Consider the following 23,751-nt stretch of genomic DNA (forward strand, 5'->3'; position numbering starts at 1 on the left):
TTATGCATAAGAAATGCAAGAATAAATTTCTGCTCTTTAGAAGTTTGCGATTAAGTAAGCATGCAAAAGGAACCCTTGTTGACCAACTAAGTGCACATGTGTTATAAAGAGACATGTGTAAAGGATCATATGAACATTTGTGAAAAATTGACAATTATTTTAGGCAAAATGGGAGAGGTTTCCCAGGAAACCAAAAGTCACAATAAGCTTGAAAAGATGGGTTACCAGCCAGGAGAGAGGAAAGGTGTCACACAGCACATGTCTCTCATGGACACAGCAAAGACATTGGCATGTTCCTGGAGTGCCTTAAGATAGCCTCTGAACTGCTAGACTCTTTCTAGTCTAGACCACAGCCTCAAACCCTGATTCCCTAACAGTTTAATGAAAAAAAAAAAAAAAAAAAACTCACATTGTTTTATGTATTACAATGCTTTCTCATCTTTCCTAATTATGTTCATTTTATTTTTGTGCGCGTGCGTGCATGCACGCGCACCATGGCACACATGGAAGTTAGAGGACAGCCTTTGGGAATTAGTTCTTTCCTATACCACAAGGGTCCTGAGTATTAAGTTCAAGTCATCAGATGCAGCAGAAGCACCTTTACCCAGTGAGCCATCATGCTGGCCCTTTTTATTTTCTTCCACGCTTTTTTAAAATTACATAGATCACTTTTTCTACTATTAAATCTACAAAGAAAACAGTTGTGGTTTTTCTCCTTACTACTTTTCTTTGTGGTACAGCCCCTAGAAACTAATGATGACTGGGTGGTTTACTGGGAGGACACATGGGTGGAGGTAAAGCTGATGCTCGCTGCTTTCTCATACTCAGCATCCTGTCTGCTGATGTCACCATTAGTGCCTCGGATTCTTTTCATTTGTCTAATGCAGACCTTTGGTGTTCATTGAGAAGATCTAGGTGAAAGAAATTAGATCCAGGCCCCTTCTACCTAAGGGCTCCTCTTCTCTTCCTCCTGCCCACATATATGTAGTCCTCACCAGGCCACTGGAAAATTAAACTTGGGTTTTGATTCTCACTCTGTAATCTGAGCCTGGCACTCTCACTCCGAAGCCCTTTTAACCTCCCTGCTTAGTAGACCTCTGCTCTGCTTTCCAATAATCACTCATTTTCTCTGTGGCAGTCACCTCTGTCAGAAGCATATTAGAATTGTCACTGCTCTCATTCCACAAAGAAAAGAGAGCATCCCCTCATATCCCCTGGTCTTATCCCAGTGTGAATACAGCATGCTCTAAAAAACCATGGTGCTCTATCTTTAGAGTAGTTTGCAAGGTGGGCCTCCAGTGCTCTTAGATTTGGAAGTTTGTGTCTGTTTCCTGATGGTCCCAGAGTTTGTGCCTAGGCTATCTCTTTCCCAAACTGGGAGAGCACCCTTTACATACCTGCCACTCTGATGAAGTATGATAAAAACTATGTCTTATTTCTAGATCCCTGGTCCTTAACACAGTTCATAGTATGTAATATCTAGTGTCTATTAAACAATAACAGCTTTCCTAGTACTTAGAGAGAAACAGTAAACTATCTGAAGTGACTTCTTAAAGCTCAGCACGAAGTGCTGTTTAAACAGTAAAGACACACTTCTCTCCACGTAGGCTCTAGCTCCTTTGTAGGTTTACAACGGCAAATACTGAGGCCTGCATTGTACTGAGCCTGTACATAGGAGACGACCCTGGTTTCTGCACTCGCAGCGCTTGGAATGGAGAGAGAGGTTCTGTGGTAGGGCCAGCAGAGTCATACCTAGGCCTTCTCCCACCCAGGTAGGCTAGCAGGTAGAGTGATGCTGGGAAAGGCTTTCAGGAATCATTGGCAGCTGTTTTGGAATATGAGGGAAGAGATGGTTGGGGAGCATGGATCTCAGCTCTTTCAAAGCTAATGGAACAGGCAAGTCGTGCAAACAGCCAGCCCTGATTCTCAGAGAGATGTGATTAGGAGTGCCCATTGAGCATAGGTAAAGAAGAGATTGGTGCCTTTTGACAAAAATAGAGAAGACAACCCAGAGACGTAGAACAGGAACTGGTTGTTGGAAGACGGGATGAGGCCGAGGGAAGCAGCATATAGGAAAATGGGCACAAGTGGTGGAGCCCCATGATGTGCAGGGAGTTGGGCCAAGCCCAGCTGTACATAGGGCAGAACAGCCTTTATGCCTTGATGAGGAGCTTGAGTGGGTGGGTGGGTGGGTGACAGGGCAGGTGGGTGTTGTTATGTTGAGGTTTTTCACCATAGAACTCTGTCCAAACCACACAGAAAGAACTGGTAATCCAGTTCAGCACTTTCATCTGAAACAAACACACACGTGACTTGGAAAGAGACTTAGGACCTAGCAAAACAGGAAGTGAAGGCAGTGCCATCAAGCTTTTCTGCTCTAATCTGAGACTTTAATCCTATGTGGTCCATTTGCTAAGAAGAAGGCCAAGTGAAGCCAGCAGAGATGTCAGGTTTTCATACTGTGCATTTCTGGCTAGGTGCATCAGAGGTATATTATTATATATATTAACAAGAGTGCTTAGCAGCACACACCTTTAATCCCTGCACTCAGGAAGCAGAGGCAGGTGGATCTCTGTGAGTTCAGGGCCTCCTTGGTCTAACTGATGAGTTCTAGGACAGCCAGAGCTATGTTATAGAAAGATCCTGGAGAGAGAAAGAATGCGTGCATGGATGTTGAGCTTACTCTTAGCAACAGTGGCATTGAGCAGGTTGGAACCACCACCATCTACAGAGTTAACGAGTGATGTGGTGCCCAGAAGGTGGCACATTAATAGCAGGTCAGATCCTTTGTACAGGTAACAAACAACCCAGATGTTTCTTAGAGCTCCAGTGGTACCAAAACAGAGACGTCAACAACTAAATTAAAAAGACAGATGTAGGTGATCTTGAAGCAGGGGTAGATCTGTAGTAATTACTGTTATTATTTCTCTATGCTTTTATGTTTTTTAACTTTTCATAGTAAGAAGTCTTTTTCCCAGTATAATACTCAGAAGCCCCCCAAAAAATGACTCAAATATATTTTTATTCCTCTTAGCTAAATTTACTTTCCTTCCCTATAACATTAAGCATAATTCTTTAGGCATATTACTTACATGCTATTTAAAAGTATATCTTTGACTTACACCTAATACCAAGAATAAAACAATTTAATTTATGGGGACAAATAGGTCCAAACTTTGTAACTACCCCAAAAGTATAGCTGTATAGTTTAAAAAGAGTAATTTATACAATGTCATTGTCCACGAAACGAAAGAAATGTGCATTTCTGTTTGTTTACTTGCTTGTTTTAAAATGCCACTAATTTACAGTAATAAGTTTTTTGTTTTGTTATTACTTGGGGAGATGGTATCCAGGACTTTGTGCATGTTAGTTGGGTTTTCTATCACTAAGCGACATTTCAGGTTCTTTGTCCCAAATTCTTTAACAGACTTTCTAGGTATCCAGCATATCTCCCAGTTCTTCAGAGAGCTGTTGAGCGATGGTATGGAGAACCAGCATGTACTACTCCTATCTTAAAACTTCTAGCAGAACTGATGCAAAACAGGTAAGCAGCTGTGCAGTCCACAGACAGCTGTGCAGTTTGCAGAGCTCACAGCTGCCTGATGGGGATTGTCAGAGTCTCGCAAGAGTCCAAGACAGCGGTCTGTGATAGCAATATACATGAGCTTTGAAAGGAAGAAAGTTACCATATACTGTAGGGGTGTGGGTCTGAAAAGGACGAAGAATGAGTAGTATATTTCATAGACAGAAACTTTGGGAAATAGGGAAAGTTGAAAGACTATAGCCACTGTTATTTAAAATACTCAAAGTCACAAAATGGAGGCGGGGTTGTATTTTAACTACTTTGCTTAGCTAAAATTCTGTAGAATTTTAAATAAGGAAATGTGATCTCTGAGTTGAGAGGTTGTAGCTGGAGTTTTCTCCAGTCCCACTCAGACCCAAGTAAACACACAGAGACTTATATTACTTACAAACTGTATGGCCATGGCAGGCTTCTTGCTAGCTAGATCTTACATCTTAAATTAACACATTTCTATTAATCTGTAAGTTGCCACATGGCTTGTGGCTTACTGGTACCTTACATCTTGCTTCTCATGGCAGTGGCAGCTGGCAGCTTCTCCTGACTCAGCCTTCCAACTCCCAGAATTCTCTCTCCTTATCCTGCCTACACTATACTTCCTGGCTGGCTACTGGCCAATCAGCATTTTATTTATCAATCAGTCAGTGAAACACATTCACAGCATCCCCAGCAAGAGGATACTTTATGAGTAAGGAAATTGAGTCTGGGGCAGTTCACTGGCAGATGGTTGTTTGCCCAGGAACTGTGAAGATGTCTCTGCTTACCTCTGAGCATCCTTCTGTGTTGGGTACATGTATTTGCAGCCACAACACTTCTCAGACCTTCTGATTGTTCAGAGCACTGTGTTTATAAATACTAACGACGATCTGGCAAAGGGGTGGGGCACTGCAGCAACCTCCTGTGTTTGCGTCTTTCACATGTGCCATTGTGGATGTGGCCTGGCACCAGGTACCTGTCACTGGCCATCCTGTTTCCTTAGTGCCTCTCTGCAGACAACCAGGCAGGGAAGGAATATGGGTTACAGCTCAGCTTCACTCTGTTTCTGAGTTGTTCACAGCAATAATTCAGTTTTTTTACTCTTAAATGAGAGATGGACAAAGATTTGTGAAAGAAATGTATTTTCTTTTTTTAAAAGCGCTTAGTTTTTGTTTTGTTTTAGTTTTTTCTCAAGTACCTTAAATATTCAGAGAATATGGGCTTTATATTTAATATTAGAAATGTGGATTATTTATAATTAAAATTGTTAATTAGACATACATTACAAAATAGCATTTAATAGAAAAAATAGTTTTCTGTGTTATAAAGCATTTTGTGTCTGCCATAGCAGGTAATAGCACAGATGACTCAACAATTGCCATATAAGAATATGTATTTCTCCAGCAGTGGTAGTGCACACCTTTAATCCCAGCACTTGTAAGGCAGAAGCAGTCAGATCTCTGTGAGTTTGAGGCCAGCCTAGGCTACAGAGCAAGTTCCAGGGCAGGCTCCAAAGCTACACAAAAAAACCCTGTCTTGAAAAAACAAAAACAAAAAAGGAATTTTTATTTCATGAAATACTATGTACAGATTTCTCTAGAATCTAATGTGGATTACATGTTTGCATTTTCTAATCAGTTATTATGGTACTTAATAGTAAACTAATTTTGAAAAGCAGCAACTTGCTTAGCAAACAGAACATTAGCAATGCTTTGCCTGTGGTTTGGGAGGTAGTTTTGTTTTTGTTTTGTTTTTTTTTTTGTTTTTGTTTTTGTTTTTTTGGTTTGTTGGGCATTTAGTTGGTGTTTTATTTTATCTTGTTTCTTGCAACATTGTTTAAAGACATTCCATTGTCCATTGTATCTTGAAAGCATAGCAGCATGCCAGAGCCAAGTGAGGGGCTAAAAGCAGCTAGTACATGAGAAGGCTTATGGATCCCTTACTCTGTTCAAAATGCTCTCCACCTGTGGGGGCCAGGGAAACAAAGTTTTTCTCAGAACTTGTGGAATTTATTTCTTATAGCTTAGCTCTGTACAGTGGAAACTATGGTCTGTATTGTGTAGTATATTTGAAATGTGTTACATTTGTGAGATGACCCATTTTCCATTTGTGCATTACTAAAAGATCCTGCATCTCCTGTCACTCTAGAATTTTTTTAAAGATATGATTTACACTGTGGGAGATAGCAAGTTTGTAACTTAATAATAGTTTTTAAAAATTATCCATCAGCCACTTTGCATGAAAGGAGAAGAGATAGGAGGTCTGTGATATAAAATATTAGAATATTATTTTGATAAATTAAAAAAATGAACCCTTTGAATCAACCAATAGTGAAGAAATTATTGTACATATTTTATCAGTAGCTGTTCCATTGGAGTGGTACTGAGCTGCTTGTTGTAAGTGAAATTGCTAGACATGCTGATATTTGGTTTCTTTATCTGCAGGAATAGTCTGATTTTTGCTATGTTTCTTAGGTCTCAGCGTTTGAATTTTGATGTATCCTCTCCTAATGGAATTCTTCTCTTCAGAGAAGCGAGCAAAATGATTTGCACTTATGGTAAATACCTCTTTACACACTGCTCTCTGCAGGGTACCTTCACCTGCTCCTGGAGGGAAGCAGGCGCACTGCTTCATTCTTCTGAACCTCCGTATCTGTATGAATTTGTGGGGTGAGTAATAGTGCAGAAAGCATCACGCGGGAGAGGTAATGACATCCTGGCCAACTTGATGCATTTCTTTGGGATAAAATTCCAATGTCAGTAGTAAAAAATACAGTAGACTTTTTAAAGTTATAGTGTGTTCATAATTTCTCAATTTTATATCAAGGAATTTGCTGTCTTGGGTCTATGAATTCTTAGACAACTTTGTCAGGCAATACCCTGGCAAGTGGCAGTCAGTGTTTTATTACAATATTACAAGAAATAGTACATTTTGGTTCTGTAGTACTAGAAGTAGAGTTCCCAAGTCAAGATTGTTCTAGTCAATTACATTAAAAATTTTTTACAATTTATTTAGCAGTTTAAGCCTAAGAACTACCATTATCCCTAACACTTGCCAGTTAAGACAACTTCATTAATTTTCTTGTTGAGACTTTTTTTGAGTTATAAGCATTTGTTTCTTTTTTATTTAACAATTTCATACATGTTCTGGTCACTGGTCACTGTCTTTCCAGACCCTCCATATTCCCCTGATAGCCCCTTCCTTTTAGTACTCTTGTCTGTGTTTGTTAGTTTTTATTTTGTTTTGTGTCCTGTAGAAGTGGTGTGACGCTGGGTTCAGAACTAAGCTTCAGAGCTTGTGGGCATTGTACCCACCAGTGGGGACACAGCTGAGCGCCGCCCTCCCCCAGAATCAGTTGGTTTCCAGTAGACGTTCAGTAAGTAGAGGCTCCAGGAGTCCCTCCCCACCCATAGCTGACTGTTGAGGGCCAGACTTTTGTGGGCCCAGCGCCAGCACACACAGCTGCAGGGAGTTCATGATATTGCCGTGGTCGTGTCATGCTTCCAAGATGGGGTTTGCAGCCCTTCCCACTCCTGCTCAGCTCTTTGGTTCTGTCTGCCTCTTCTTTGCAGTGTTCCCTGAGCCTTGAGGGGGTGGTGTCTTGTTTAGGGTAGAGCCTTCAGCCACCCTTTATCTGCAGCATTTTTGAAGCCATGGATCTTTGCAGTCATTTCCATTCACTGTAGGAAGAGGCCGCTCTGATTAGTAAGTAGCTTTTGTCTGCAGGTATAAGCGTGGTATCTAGATGACTTGATGTGGCTTGGCTCAGCAAAGCGGCAGTGTAGATTCCGCAGTGGGGCCTGAGACCTGTTCACTCATGGATCTGGGGCTGAGCATATAGTACTAGACATGGATTCCCTCCTATGGAGTGGACCACAAACCATTTTTTTTAACGTAATGAAATTCAATGTATTTCCATGAGGGAAATGCAGATAAAACTACTGAGATTCCATCTCAGCCCAGTCAGAAGGATTATCATCAAGGATGCAAATGACGACAAATGCTCTCTGAAGTCATTTATCATCCATTCCTCAAGTCCTCAGGACAGGTATTGCTGGTTCCCTGACCCTGGGTAAGCTGGAGGTGGTTGTAAAGAATTGAGTCAGATCCTGTCCTGAGAGGCCTTGGACCAGTTAGCAGTGTAATTACTGTGGTAGTTTGAATAGGTGTGGCTCCTATAGATTCTGGCACCATTAGGAGATGTGGCCTTGTTGGAGGAAGTGTGCTATTGTAGGGGTGAGCTTAGAGTGAGGTTTTATATGTTCAAGCAATGCCCAGTGTGGCACTCTCTTCTTGTGTCACCTGTGAATCAAGTTGTAGAACTCTTCAGCACCATGTCTGCTCGCACCATGTTTCCTGCCATGAGGATAATGGACTAAACCTCTGAAACTAAACTGTAAGCCAGCCCCGATTAAATGTTTTCCTTTGTAAGAGTTGCTGTGGTCATGGTGTCTCTTCCCAGCAATGGAAACCTGATGAAGACAGTTACTATAACTACCATACTATCCACTGTGATTACTGTAACACGAAACTGAAATTAAAGCTGTTGGCATTAAGAAGCTTGCCAGGTGTTGTGTAGCTGTCAGTTGGTCAGGTTGGAATTTCACTGGAAATCAGGGTGACTATAGACTATAGTCATTTTTCATATCCCTCCCTGCTCTTGAGAAGATTTAAGAAGTTTATGACAAGCTCTATGTATTTTAGTGATTTTCATCCTAAAACTTAAGGGAAACCAAAGGTCCAAGTGGGAAAATTTACCTCCAACTGTGTTACCATTGACTTGAACACACACTCTTCACATAGAAGAATGCAAGACTGTCCCCCATCCTCCATGGAATCCCATGCTGACTTCCAGCCTTCTGAGGTCTGAACTATTTTCTTGCCATGTTTTTCCTCTGGAGAATCTGGCATACATGTTGGAGGGAGATCACGCGGTTGCCATCTCGGAGTCTGGAAGATGAATGGCAACGCAGCTGAGCAGGGCGTGGAACACTTGTTGGGTATTCAAGGTGAAGGACGGGAACCTAAGGGCTCTGTCCCCATCCTCTTTGAGCTCCCTGGGAGCTTCATCTCTCCTGGATAATGTTTGGGTAGTTGGGGATGGGGCGGTACTAGAGAGGGCTCATTGCTTAATACACCTGATTTATTACACATTTTATGGACCATCTCTTCTTCACTGCTCTGTGAGACTGGCAGAAAAATAATACTTTTGATATGCTGTTTTATTTATCTACATTCTGTCATGATATACTTTGATGTAAGTTTTTAATTTTGCTTCAGCTCTCAGCTGCTCTTGCTGTTACAGCTCAGGGTCAGCACTGAGGTTAGCCACAGTAGCACAAAACAATTTCCTGTTTGTACAGCCCAGGTAACATTTGGATGAGGATTAAATTTTACCACATTTTCTACTAGCCCTAGCCTATTATTTCTAATGAGTTTTAAATTGCTTCAAGAACATGTATTTCAAAACTTAGTGCAATGATCCTTCAGCCTGAGCAACTTAATAAAAGAAATTTCTTTCTCTAAATTTTTGGTTAAAATGTTGCATGCAGTGTAATAAATGTTATTACTCTGGAAACCTACTTCTCAGTTTTAAGAAGTGGATGTTTTTATGCTCAATTTCCATTTGTTTAATCTTTTCTTCCCATTGCCTCTGGGTACTGGTACCTTTAGTGACATCTGTTGGTTGAAGAGTGCACAGAGGGGAGAAATACTGCTCGTTTTCATGAGGCTGGCCAACATTTCTTCCTTTGGTAGCTGATTTTTAGGAAGCTTGACTTGTAAAAAAAAAAAATAAACTTTAAAAATAGCTGGAATAAACTATGATTATTCTCTTCACTGAAAAAAATTTACATCTTGAGCTGAAAGATGGCTCAGCAGAGGACCTGGATTCAATTCCCAGCACCCATAGCTCTAAATTGTTTGTAACTCCAGTCCCAGGTGATCCAGTGCCCTCTTTTGGCCTCCATGGGCACCAGACACACAAGTGGTCCATAAACATACAGGTAGGCAAGATACCCATACACATACATGGATGGATGGACGGACAGACAGATAGATAGAATCTCAAAAAAATTTTAAGAATCTTCATCTTGAAGCAACATATGCTTCTTTAACACTCATAAATTGAGTTTGTAAAGTTTTATACAAACCATTGCTACTCCTTGTGACCAAGCTAACAAACCAGTGGTTTACTCAATGGGATTTACAGAGCCCTGGAAGTCTGTAAAAGTACCACAGAAGCTCCTCAGGAAAAAAAAAAAAAAAAACCGAAGAGGGGACCTAGCCAGAAATACCCAGCTACATAGTTGCACAAACTGATTTGTTTATAAAGATGTCTCCCATTAAGAGAATAATTCCTGGCATACAGCATACAGAAGTGGTCATATATTTACATTAAAGTGGTAACAGGAAGATAGATGAAGGCCACATTGGTCTTGAAATACTTAGAGATTTTGTAAAATGCCAGCAGGAAATAAGTTGTTGGAAACAGACTATCCAGGGCTATGGGCGATAGTCTTTGCTTTGTGTATAGCATGCAAATAGTAAAGCTCCCAAAAGTCTTGTGTAGGCAGTAGGATGATTATGCCTTGAGGACCCCAAAATCCAGCTAACTTACAAAAGAAAGGCCTTAAAGATTACTCCATGGTGAGTCTAAGAAACTACAAGTATTAGACTAAACCTCCTTTGCACACAAGAAAAACAAAATACTAATGACTTCCTTCATCCATGCAGCTAAAGTTTATTGAGCATGTACTGTGTGATACTGTAAGTTACAAGGGATGAGAAGATAAACATGGGATGGGGAGGGATGGACACAGATTCTTCCCTAAAAGACTTAAGGCTGAAAAGTGATCCAAACGGATTAATGAAGAATTACAGTACGCTGTGTTCTATGTTATGTTTGAAAAGTATTCAGAGTGCTCTAGAAGCCTGGAAGAGATTTTTTCCTTTAAATTCAAGGGTCAGGGAAGGCAGAATTTTTTGAAGAAATAAGAATAGAGCTCCATGGGACTAGAGAGGTGGCTTAGTGATCAAGGACACTTGCTGCTCTTCCCAAAGACCAGACTTTGGTTCCCAGCACCCACACAACTACCTGTAACCCCAATTGAGAGAATCATGCACCCTCTCTGGCCTACACAGGCGTGGGACACTCATGTGTAATAGACCCACACAGACATACATATAATTTTGGTGTTGTTGTTCACAAATATGTGGGCTGCACAAATTGGATTTGATAGATGAAAATACAAGGACACAAAGTTGGGTCTGGAAGGAGTCTAAGGAGGAGATGAATGTGATCAAAACACATTGTATGAAATTTTCAAAATACTAATAAAAATTTTTAAAGAAAAAGCGTTTAATTAAAAAATAGATATGTAACAGGAAAACTGCAGATTTCAAAATTGCTAGAGTCCTAAGTGAAAGTAAACATCCATTTCTATTATTTATGGATGTGCATGCACATATAATATCTTGTCTGTCTGTCTGTCTGTCTGTGGAGGTTAAAAGACAACATTCAAGAGTTGTTTCTCTTCTACTATGCAAGCTCCAGGGATTAAAGTCAGGTCATCAGGCAGTAGACACCCTGTAAGTCATCTCACCAGTGAGAGAGACCAGCTCCCTCTTCTCCCCCAGGGTACTCTTGAGGAGGGAGAAGTGAGAAGTATGTAGATAGAAGTATAACGGAAAGAGACAGTTAGAAACACAGGAGAGCTCAGGAGGGCCTGAGACAAAACCCACCAGCCCCTTCTGTTGCTACTAAAGGGCTTTTAAAGGAATGCCGAGGGGTGGAGCAAAGGGCCTCCCCCCAGCACAGCCAAGTGCAGAGCATCCCAGACACCTGGCATGTGGTCAAGCCATCCCCTAATGCAGCCCTGCTGTGTAAAGCAAGCTCAGCTCTCACTAGGAAGTTTTTGCGGACTCCCACATACTAGCTCCAACTTAATCCTTTTAAAATAAATTTGATTGGGTATATTTAAGGAGTATAACAATGTTATGTGATGGCTACAGACAATAGAAAAGATTTCTGTATGAAAGAAGCAAATCAACATGTTAACCCTCTCCTTTTGTTTCCTCTGCTTATGTGGCAAGAGTAGCTAAGAGCTACTCATTTAGCATGAAACCCAAATGCAGGCTTTGCTATTATTCCACATGCAAGTTGGGTCATGCAGGATTATTCTTTCTACACTTGGCTTGTTTCACTTAACATAATACAATACCCTCCAGACTCTCCAACCTATGGCAAAAGGCAAGATCTCTGGCTCTTTAAGGTTGAATGATGTTGTAGTGTGTGTGTGTGTGTGCTGCTCCTCTCTCCGTTTGTCCATCGACAGACAGTTCCATTGTACCGTACTCCGGCTGTTGAGTGTGCCCGTGTCATTAGATGTTATTAGCATATGATAGTTCTGTGTTTGATTTCATCAGAAACCTCATCCTGGTTCTCATGATGTCTGTACCAGTGCTGTACAAGGGTTCTCTGTCCTCCCCATCTCTGCCCGCAGTTGTCATCTCCTGACTTGTGGGAGAAACAACATTCTAGAAGGTCTAAGACATTTCTGACAGTGGATTTGAATTTCCTTTCTCCTGAGATTGATGATGCTGAACATGACCCTGTGGGCTGTTTTCCATCAGACTGATTTTTCCATAGTGGAGTTCCATGAGTTTTCCAGGAATCCTTGTCAGACACAGGCTTGCAAGTATTTCTCACTATGGAAGCCACCTTTTCGTTCTGTTTTCTTAGCTATGAAGAAACTTTTTAGATTAGTATAGTCCCATTTGTTTTTGCTTTTATGACCTAAGATTTTGGTGTGACACCCAAAATTTCTGTGAGAAAGTGTACCAGTGTCCATGTTGTCCTCTCAGAATGGCAGTTTCTTCTCTGAATTTAGGCTGGCTCTCTCTCTCTCTCTCTCTCTCTCTCTCTCTCTCTCTCTCTCTCTCTCTCTCTCCCCCCCCCAGGGTTTCTCTGTGTAGTTTTGGTGCCTTTCCTGGTCTACTCACTCTGTACACCAGGCTGGCCTCGAACTCACAGAGATCCACCTACCTCTGCCTCCCTGAGTGCTGGGATTAAAGGCGTGTGCCGCCGCCACATCCTCCTCCACCACCACTACCACCACCACTGGCTCTCCTTGATTTTTAAGATAGGATCTGTCATTGAATGTGGAGCTCATTAATTCAGCAAGGCTGGTTGGCTAGTGAGTTTCAGAGATCCTCCTGTCTGCCCTTCCTCAGTCCCAGCTCTGAGATTACAAACACTGTATCATGCCTGACATTTTATTTGGGTGCTGGGTAGCCAGATCCTCATATCCACTGTTTATGTGGTGGGCTGTCCTGACTGAGCCATTTCTCTAGGTCTCTGAATGATTCTCAGTGGAAGAGCATGATTGTACTTACACTTTTTTTTGTTTTTTAAGATTTATTTATTTTGTATACAGTGCTCTGTCTGCATGTATGCCTTCATGTCAGAAGAGGGCGCCAGATCTCATTACAGATGGTTGTGAGCCACCATGTGGTTGCTGCTTTATGAAAAATATTTATGTATAATATATAATGTAAAAGTATAATTTAGACTTTATGCTGTGAGCAGTATGAAATTTCTACACTTTGTGCCAATTAAAAGAAAATACAGACAAAAATAATTTTGATTTAATTTTTTCTTTATTTATTTATTTTATGTGCATTGGTGATTTGCCAGCATGTGTGTCTGGAGTTACAGACAGCTGTGAGCTGCCATGTGGGTGCTGGGAATTGAACCCGGGTCCTCAGGAAAAGCAGCCAGTGCTCTTAACCACTGGGCCACCTCTCTGGCCCTTTTTTTTTTTTGGTTTCTTGAGACAGGGTTTCTCTGTAATTTTGGTGCCTGTCCTGAATCTCACTCTGTAGACCTTGAACTCACAGAGAGCCACTTGGCTCTGCCTCTCTAGTGCCAGGATTAAAGGCATGTGCCGCCGCCACCTGGCTTTGACTTAAACTTTTTTGTTTGTTTGGGTTTGGGGGGGGTTGGTTTTTTTGTTTGTTTGTTTGTTTTCAAGACAAGGTTTCTTTGTGTAGCTTTGCGCCTTTCTTGGAACTCACTTTGTAGACCAGGTTGGCCTCGAACTCACAGATTCACCTGTCTCTGCCTCCCAAGTGCTGGGATTAAAGGCGTGTGCCACTGCTGCCCAGCAACTTAATCTTTTTTAATAATTGTATTTCCACCTATGTAAAATAATTGGTGTAAAATCTTTTATTACTTGTTTCTTTGGGTTTGTTTTGTTTTTACACTAATTTAGTTTTGTTATGGTAGGAAGAACAAGCAACTACCATGGCGTACCTCTAGAAGTCGAGGATAACCTGTGGAATCGGTTCTCTCCTTCCACTATGTGGGTTTAGAGGATCAAACTCAAATCATTAGACTTTGTGACAAGTGCCCCTACCTACTGAGCCATGTCACCAAGCCAGCAAAAATTTTTACTCAGAAAAGAAATTAAAATAAGCTTCAATTCTAGACAGGAATGGTGGCACACACCTTTAATTCCAACACTTGGGAGGCGGAAGCAATCGGATCTCATTGAGTTTGAGGCCAGTTTGGTCTACAGAGTGAGTTCCGGGACAGCCAGAGCTACAGAGAGAAACCCTGTCTTTAAAAAAAAAACAACTAGACAGATAGATAGAATATATTTCATTCCTAAATTTGTTATTAAATTATTAGGCAATAGTATACCAAAAATTATAAAAACAAATTACACCAATTCTAAACTCCATCTTCTGTGCCAATGATATGCAGTTAAGTGTATCAGGTCACCCAATCTGAGGGAGCTACACTCAGCCTAAACAGGCAGCCTGTGTTCTCCCACTGCCATATCTTTTTCTATCACATTTTTCTGTATCATCTGCTTTTTCATATTTTTGCCCAAAATTGGAATATCCTCTTTTTTTTATGAAGTAGCACACTCAGAGACCCAGTGTTAAGCTCGGTGTTTGTGTACTCACTAGGCATACAGGGAACATGAATTTGATTCCTAGTACCACAAAATAATTTAATTAAAATACCATTCATAGAGGAGGAGAATCCAACAGCATAGGCCTAGAAAGTAAAAGTCTCCACTTTGGGGTGATGAATATGAACAGAGCATCTTATACCTATGTAAAATGTCACAAAACATTTCATACCATTAATGCTCTAATAAAAATAATGCTCCATTATGGCATCACTGAGACAGCTGTTGTTAATGGTTTAGTGTGTATTGGAGAAATTATTTTGGCCACTCCACGTAGTTAAAAGGATATTTATTTAATGGCATAACTCACAAATTAAGTGAAAGGTAGGTCGCAGGGTCTGGGGAAGTTGTATCACAGTCCAGCAGTGTTCTCCGGAGCTCTGCACAATCCACCTTCACCGTTCAGCGTCCCAGCACAGAGAGAACGCTGGCCCATCCGGCTCTCGGGTCTCCAGGCGCCTCCCCTGGCCCCGCCTCGTAGGCATGACAGTTGCCAGAGTCTCAATGGGGGTTGGAACTTCCAGATCCAAGCTGGAATGGCTACCCACTACAAGTGTGTGTCCTTCTTCAGCTTCTGTGTGCCCATATGCATGCTTTGTAACTGACACAATATACTGAGGTTCCTTGTTTTTTACTTACGTTGTGTCTGTTGCTCTTTGTTAATATGCATAGATGAGCTTCATTTTTTTAAGCTGCAAAGTTTTTGTTTTGTACAGAGTTTTCCATCCAGTAGCTTGAGACAATCATCTCTGTGAGCTTTATTCATTCATCAGTTTGTATTAAGAACAGCAGGTGCTGGTCCATGCTTCTTGGGTAAATCAGAGAGCGAATTGAAAAGTAATGTGAGCGATGGGAAGGAAAGTTGATGGTGAAAGGATAAGGGTTATCTAGGCATCAGGGAATGGAGCTGCAGAACTCTTTGCTCATCACTTGTGGAACTCTGACTTCCCCAGCCATGAACTCTTGACCAAGCTTATGAATTGTCTATTTGGAGCAGACCTTACAAGCAGAAAATAGTTAAGAGTCATGCTATGGCACCAGTGAGCTCTTGACCAGCAGGTTAGTATCCAGTGCTGGGGAAGATCATTGAGGTCTTTTCTCCCCCAGTGGCCTCAATAGTACCATCGAGCACTATGAAAGTTAGCCAGCAGGCCAGAAGTTTCCCAGTCAGTTCCAAGTTGATTTCCTTGTCCTGCAACCAACAAGTATGAAACCTTCAGGTAGGGTCTTACCATCTAGTTATGGTGAGCAGCCAAGAGTAATGTCAATAGCCTATAACTGTGAGCTTTGAATGATGGTGGTATGCCATGTGGATTCCTCAGATGATACAAATGTATCCCTCTAGTGGGGAATCGTAAAGCTGAGTGAAGTGATGCAAGCCTAGGGAACATGGAATGTATGGCAAACTTGTATCTTTCTGCTGACTTTGCTGGAATCCTAGAACTCTTTAAAAAATATATCTTTGGAAAAATAGCAGAGATTTGGCATTTGTTACATTGCTAGAGTTCATGAAGTAGGCCTGGCTGAAAAGATGACATTTACTAGGCTTCCTATAAATAAGAGCTAATCAGGAGGATGCCTTAGGGAAGAGTGTCCCAGGCTAAAGGAATAGACATAGGGTCCTGAGGCGAGAATGGATCAGACATGTCTCAAGAGCTGCCAAGGAGGTCAATAGCCAGAGCAGAATGAACAAAGGGGAGAGTGATGAGAGATGGATGAGTACTGAAGGCCTGCACCAGTCCCTGCTGGGACCTTAACTCCAAGTTAAACAGGCCTGTAGAATGTTTAGGGGGTTTTTGGTTTGGGGTTTTGGTTTGGTTGGTTGGGGTTTTTTGTTGTTGTTTTAGGGTTTGGGGTTTGTTTTTTTGTTTTGTTTTGTTTTTTTTGTTTTTTTTTGTTTTTGAGATGGGCTCTTACTTTAGCTCTGGCTCTCCTGGAACTCACTGTTGTCGAGAAAGCTGGTCCCAAACTCAAAAAAGTGCTGGTAGTAAAGGCATAGACCACCATGCCCAGCCCTGTATAGCTTTTTGAACAGAGAATGACATCCCTCCGGCTGCCTTATTAATTATAGAAAGCATAGGACTGCAAACGAGATGAGCTAAGACTATTGTGATGCAAGCAGTTTGATAGAGACTGACCAAGGTGATAGTAGTGGGAAATGGTGGAGTACTAGTTATACTTTGAAGCTAGAGCAAATCAAATGTGTCAGTTAGTTGAATGAGCAGTGTATGGAAAGAACATAGACAAGGGAATTGAGCAAGTCGTGAGAACAAGGGAGTTGCTGCTAACTGCGAGGGAGACGCTGAAACAGTTGGGGCAGCTCAGTAGCTCCACATTGATTTCGTTTGCAGTGTTGGTGCCATCCAAGTACAGATGCTGAATGTGAATTTGACATGTGTTTCTGGAGTTGGGAAGGTAGTTCCAAACTAGAGAAATGAGTGTGAGTGAGGTGTTTAAAGTTACAGGAGAAGGGCATATAAATATAGGAAACTTGGGGTTGTACCCCAGTGTAGCAAGGGAAGGTGAAGAGCAGGGATGAATCAGCACAGAAGAGTGCCTGTAGCCAGCACTGACTAAGGGAAGTCAGACTGAGGATCTGAGGATGGGAAAGCTGAGGGGAGTCACCGGTGTCAGGAGCTCATTAGTTAGTAGGAATGAGAGGAGAGATGAAGGCCATGAGTGCTACAGACCATTATTTTTTGAGGAGTTTTGTTACAAAAGGAGCAAAATCTAGCAGCAGCAGCCAGAGAGGTTTTGTGTTGCTCCTTCTTTTGAAGTAGAATAAAATCTTAGCGTGTTCTATAGTCTGATGATGATCTAATAGATCTTAGTGTGTTCTATAGTCTGATGATGATCTAATAGATCTTAGCGTGTTCTATAGTCTGGTGATGATGATCTCATAGATCTTAGCGTGTTCTATAGTCTGATGATGATCTAATAGATCTTAGCGTGTTCTATAGTCTGATGATGATCTAATAGATCTTAGTGTGTTCTATAGTCTGATGATCTCATAGATCTTAGCGTGTTCTATAGTCTGATGATGATGATCTCATAGATCTTAGCGTGTTCTATAGTCTGATGATGATGATCTAATAGATCTCAGCGTGTTCTATAGTCTGATGATGATGATCTAATAGATCTTAGCATGTTCTATAGTCTGATGATGATGATCTCATAGATCTTAGCGTGTTCTATAGTCTGATGATGATGATGATCTCATAGATCTCAGCGTGTTCTATAGTCTGATGATGATGATCTAATAGATCTTAGCATGTTCTATAGTCTGATGATGATGATCTCATAGATCTTAGCATGTTCTATAGTCTGATGATGATGATCTCATAGATCTTAGCGTGTTCTATAGTCTGATGATGATGATCTCATAGATCTTAGCGTGTTCTATAGTCTGATGATGATGATCTCATAGATCTCAGCGTGTTCTATAGTCTGATGATGATGATCTCATAGATCTCAGCGTGTTCTATAGTCTGATGATGATGATGATCTCATAGATCTTAGCGTGTTCTATAGTCTGATGATGATGATCTCATAGATCTTAGCGTGTTCTATAGTCTGATGATGATGATCTAATAGCACAAGAAGTGATTGCATGGGAGAGAAGGGGAGGCTGTTGCTGCTTCAGCCTCAAGCACAGAAGAGCTGGGGCTGGTCGAATTGGCGAGGGACTGACTTGCTGAGGCAGGGTGCAGCGTGAGTTCAGGTGCTTGTAGAAGGGTAAGGATGATAGTGAAAGTTTAGAATTCAGGATGAATTCCCAGAAGATCACATATTTTCACCTTTTCACTAGGCATTAGTGAAAATCATCTCTAAAGATCGTTCTACTAATCTTATGGTCCTAACAGTTCGCTTAACTTTCCATACCCTTACCAATGCTGTGTTCATCTCTTGTCATTTGAAAGGGAAAGATTGTATTCCCCTCCAGTCTTCACAACTTAATTCCATTGCAGCCCACTTCTGTCTGGGGCTGCTGGCTGGTCTGCACTGCACCTGAGCACTAGGAATGAGCATCCTACAGTACTCCTCCCACAACTGCTCTGCTCCATCGTCTTGAGTGCACTCTCTCTTCAGAGTGTTCATCCAAGCCACGAAGACAGACTTAAGCTTGTAGAGCTGTCTGCTAAATACCAAGTTCATTTTAAAAATGAATGGAGAAAAAGAAAAGATGAATCAATATATTGGATTGTTTTCTAAGACAGGAAGCAAGATTGTACATACTGGTACAAAGTGTAGGTGTGATATATCTTACCCCTTGCACCTTCCTTGCCCCACCCCCACTCTGCCCCACACTCCACTCCCAACCCTGGCATAGAGAACTGGCAGGACATGAGCAAACAGCTAAGCTGCCGACCCTTTGTTTGACTGTGTAGTGAAGGGCCAAGAGCAGGCAAATGATACAGCATTGGCTGTACCATGAATTATGTAAATAGGAGGGATTAGAGGGAAGTGACATTTTCTGTATCATGCACATCTAGCTTCATCTTCTCTTTCCCAAACCGAAGCTCCTCCATGGGCTCTTAGACTAGAGAACAAGTGAACTGTGTAATATCGTACTTTACATTTATGGGGCAATGCTCCACTTACTCTTGGTAAGCACTTTGCATATGCTGTCTCCTTTACTCCACATAAGAGCTTGGGAAGTTATGGGTATTCTTATCTTCATTTTATTGATAAGGAAACAGTGACTTACAGAGGTTAATAATGTGCCCAGATAGCCAGATAGTGAGCATTTAGGTGAGCTAGCCATTCAGTTCATGGCATTTTCTTATCCTGAGGCCCTACATAGCTTTGACATCCACCATATCCGGGCCCTGTGCTAAGGACAAGGGTTTTGCCTCTGCCGCTAATTATGACAGATGTAGTCAATGAGAGTGTAGTTAAGGGGTTTTGCTTTGGTTCTAGGCTTGGGAAGTCCTTCACTTAAGGAAAGTCTTCCTTTGGTGCTGCTGCAGAGACAGCAAAGGAGCAGCTGTCAGTGACCTCAGTGTCTGCCTGCCTGGCAGGCCATTGCCTCCACCACTCAGTGCTGTGGTCTAGGTCTCCCTCATAGGAGGAGTGCGGGGAACGAAGGATTGGAACGACACATGTTTGGGCCATAACAGGCAAGGGCAAAACAACATCTGAGAGACAGAAGAGTGTATAATAAAGTGAGTCGAATTGCTAAACTTTAAGCCTTTTGAAGGCACAGTCTCCAATTTTGGAAAATATTACTGAATAATACATAATGGAGAGAGCTAAATTCAGTGAAAAAATAATGGCTTAACCAAGTCTTCTCTTTCATAGTCTCTAATAGCAACCATAGGATGCTGGGACACTTGAGTAACATGAGATAGTTTCCTAATTCAAACATATTAATCATGCTTTTGTAAAGCCGTAATAGTAAATTAATGGATTAATTCAGACATGTCTGACACAGTCCAAAAGGCAGGTGTGCCAACATTGTAACTTTAGCATAGCAGAAAAGATTAGGATCCTGAATAACCTGTATGATAGTCTACTCCATTACCTTCAAAACTGTCCCATCGAAGTTTCTAGGCTGTCTCCTAAACCTTTGCTGCAAAGTGCATAGAGATGTTAGGAAAGTAAGAGACCAGTTCTGCTGAGGGAAGAGGAGAGCAGGGGAAGGTTCACAAAGGGACCCAGGTGGCCGTGAAGCCCACAGAGCTCTTGACTGCCCCATAAGGATAGCAGTATTCAATAAGTCCTTGGGCTTCTTTCCTTTGTCTCTGACCCTAGCAAACACAAAATGGTGAGCACCTTCCTGTCTCCAGAATCACCCAGCTCTTTCCATCTTCTATCTATAGTGCTTTTCTTCTTCAGAAAAGGAAGGTTGGGGTTATGACCTTAATTTATATTTATTTGAGACAAGTACCCTACTGTCTTAGTTAGGGTTTCTATTGCTGTGAAGAGACACCATGACCACAGCAACTCTTATAAGGAAAACATTTAACTGAGGTGGCTTACAGTTTCAGAGGTTCAGTCCATTATGGCGGGGAGCATGGCAGCATGCAGGCAGACATGGTGTTGGAAAAGTAGCTGAGAGTTCTACATCTTGGCATGCAGGCAACAGGAAGTGAAGTATCACACTGAGTGAAGCTTGAGTAAAGGAGACCTTAAAGCCCACCCCCACAGTGATACACTTCCTCTAACAAGGCCACACCTACTCCAGCAAAGGCACACCTAATAGTGCCACTCCCTATGAACTTATGGAGCCAATCACATTCAGACTACCACTCCTCCTTTTTTAGACTCCCAAGCCTTTGCACTTAGTCTGCCCAGAACACATCACATCTCCCAAGGCTATGTAGGAGACTGCAATTGGCCCTTCAAGCATAGCCTGTTCTGTGAAGCCTTTCCTACTGTCCTCTACCTCGCCCATAGCATCATTATTTACTATGATAGTATTTGTCACATTTTATAGAGTTAATCACAAATCTCTTCACCCAGCCACAAGGAACTCCAGAGCAAAGATTGTTTTCGTTCATGTGTTTATCCCAGCACCTCACAGATAGTAGCTGTTAAATAAATACTGTCATAGTGCATTCAGTCTTTGTGGAGATTAGGCATCTGTCTCTAAGGTGAGTTAGAATGAAGATGTGTTACTGAGTACATTCCAAGGTAGACTTCAGCTTTCTAGATAAAGCTTTTGTTTCTCAGATGTCTAAATTATAAGCAAAGTCACGTGGACATCCAAGGCCATAACAGAGCAATGGCAGTATTTTAGTAACAGATCAAGGAGAAACTTTCGAAGGGCGGTGGTGGCGCACGCCTTTAATCCCAGCACTCAGGGAGGCAGAGGCAGGTGGATCTCTGTGAGTTCGAGGCCAGCCTGGTCTACAGAGCGAGATCCAGGAAAGGCATAAAGCTACACAGAGAAACCCTGCCTCGAAAAACCACAAAAAAAAAAAAAAAAAAAAAAAAGGTAAACTTTCACCCCGACTAGTTCTAGTTCATGCTCTACTAGAAGTATTGGTCCTTTTTCATCTCTATGCGTGTGGTTACTATGATACACCTATCAAGTATGAATTGGAAGCACCCCAGCATCTCATAAGCTGAATGTGGAGGTACAGACCTGTGATCCCAGAATACAGAAGCTGGAGTCAGAAAAATTAGAAGTTAAAGAAAAGGAACACTATAATATTTTTAGAAAGAATCTTTTTTTCCCCGTTCATCTTTAAAACTTAAAATTTTAAGAAATAAAATAATAAAAATAATTTTATTCTGAAATTTTGTTCTAATTTAGTATAGATTAAGGTGTATTAAAATTTAATTTAGGTATTATATCTTATACACCCATGGGTGGGTTGAGGGTGGGGAGACCACTGACTAGCCCTCTTGAAATAATGGCATGTGTGAATGTGTTGGACCATCAAGGAAGTCTAAACATTAGGCACTAAGAAACTGAAGCAGGATCTAAAAAGATGAGGCATAAGAAGGAAAGTGATGGCGTGGAATAGGAAGCTGTGGCCTCTGCCACATATTTGGTGTCAGGCTTGAGGTTATTCGCAGAGTTGGTGGTTATGAGCACAAAAACAGAAAAGACAAAAGACCAGCTGTAGCTAGCAGCAGTTGTGTGCCGCGCTCTTACCGCTGCTGGTCCACCCTCAGAAAGCCTTGCAGCTACTCTACCGCCTTGTGCTCATAGATTGCTCCTGGGGCCACTGCTACCAAAAAACATACCGGGTGATGGATTCTGGGAACTCTACTTCCTAGCCAGGTTGACACAGACTAAAGTATACTATACTTCTAAATTTTAGAAATTGAATTTAGTTTCGATTTTATAAGCAGTGCTCATTTGAATAGGAAAAAGAAGAGCTAAGAACATATCTATTGTTTAAAGAATTCCTGGATACTGCTTAGCTACACACTTTCACAACACATTTCAGACACAGAAATTGTTGATTATAAATGCTAAGTACTACTGAAATGTTAAAGTGATTGTATACACAGTTCTTTGTCTTGTTAATGGCCAGCATATATATTAAAGTTTTCTAAAGGAACAAAACTATGGGGCATAGTGGCACGCACTTTGAAAGGCAGAGACAGGTGGATCTCTCTGAGTTCAAGGCCAACGTAGTTGACATATCAGCATACCAAGTTCCAGTACAGCCATGGCTATAGAGAGACCCTGTCTCAAAACAGACTGCACATGGTGGGGCACACTTTACTCCCAGCACACAGGAAGGAGGCAGAGGCAGGCGGATCTCTGAGTTTGAGGCCAGCCTGGTCTACAGAGCAAGTTCCAGGACATAGACCCGTCTCAAAAACTAAATAAATAAAAATAAGGAGCAGAACTGATAGACTAGTATAAATTAACAGGGGATTTGTCAACGGTTTACAGGCTGGAGTCCAGGTGGTCCAACAATAACTACTTCACGATGGGTTTATCAAGACTGGTAATTGTTCAGTCTACAAGACTAGATGTCTCAGCAGTCCTAGTCTGGTCCTGGGGTCCTAGAGGATTCCTAGAGAGCTGCTAATACTCAGTCTGTGTTGGAATCTTGAAGAAGGAAGTTCTAAAACCAGTGAAAGAATGGCAGGCAAGCAAAGAGCAAGAGCTTCCTTCTCCCATGGCCCTTTACGCTGAGGCTGGGAGGTGTGGCCCAGACTTAGGGCAGGTCTTCAACCTTAAATGATCCAATCCAGAAAAACCCTCACTGGTATGCCTGGCTGCTTGAGTTTTAGTTGATTCCAGATGTGGTCGAGTTTGTAGTGGCTAACTAAGGTTAGCCATCATAACCTAGAACTTTGGGAGAGATTTTAAACTAATCATCTCAGGATCTTCTAAGACCTAAAAAAAAAAGAAAATCAGAAACTGATTATTTTGTATAATGCCAGTAATTTCTGTGTCCCATCTAATTCCAAATCCATGAGGCTCCTAGAAATAAAGTAACTCAAAATTAATTAAGTCCACATAGGAAATTAAAACTTCACCCAGAATTTAGAATCATTTACATCTTAGGCTTTCTTTCTTTCTTTCTTTCTTTCTTTCTTTCTTTCTTTCTTTCTTTCTTTCTTTTTTTTCTGACTTAGCTGGTTATTTTAAGTAATATTTTTACTCATTCTTGGAGAATTTCATACGATATATTTTGAACATATTCACCCATCAACTTCCATTACCACCCTCCAATCTCTTCCCACTCAAGTTGAGATTTCTTCTTCCCTATCAAATACAGCTTGTGTTACCCAGGCACT

The 23,751-nt window shown here is 41.5% G+C and overlaps 1 protein-coding gene across 2 annotated transcripts in view; it reads left to right on the forward strand.

Moving 5' to 3' along the window:
• Nucleotides 1-23,751, forward strand: part of Ranbp17 (RAN binding protein 17) — a 341,764-nt gene that overhangs the window by 259,538 nt on the left and 58,475 nt on the right. For both annotated transcript variants that reach the window (XM_037200543.1, XM_037200544.1), the window contains 2 exons: nt 3,437-3,544; nt 6,031-6,113. In XM_037200543.1, the coding sequence (XP_037056438.1) occupies nt 3,437-3,544; nt 6,031-6,113 (191 nt within the window). The remainder of the gene's footprint in view (nt 1-3,436; nt 3,545-6,030; nt 6,114-23,751) is intronic.

The sequence above is a fragment of the Peromyscus leucopus genome, chromosome 8b, assembly GCF_004664715.2.
Source record: "Peromyscus leucopus breed LL Stock chromosome 8b, UCI_PerLeu_2.1, whole genome shotgun sequence".
Classification (NCBI taxonomy): domain Eukaryota; kingdom Metazoa; phylum Chordata; class Mammalia; order Rodentia; family Cricetidae; genus Peromyscus; species Peromyscus leucopus.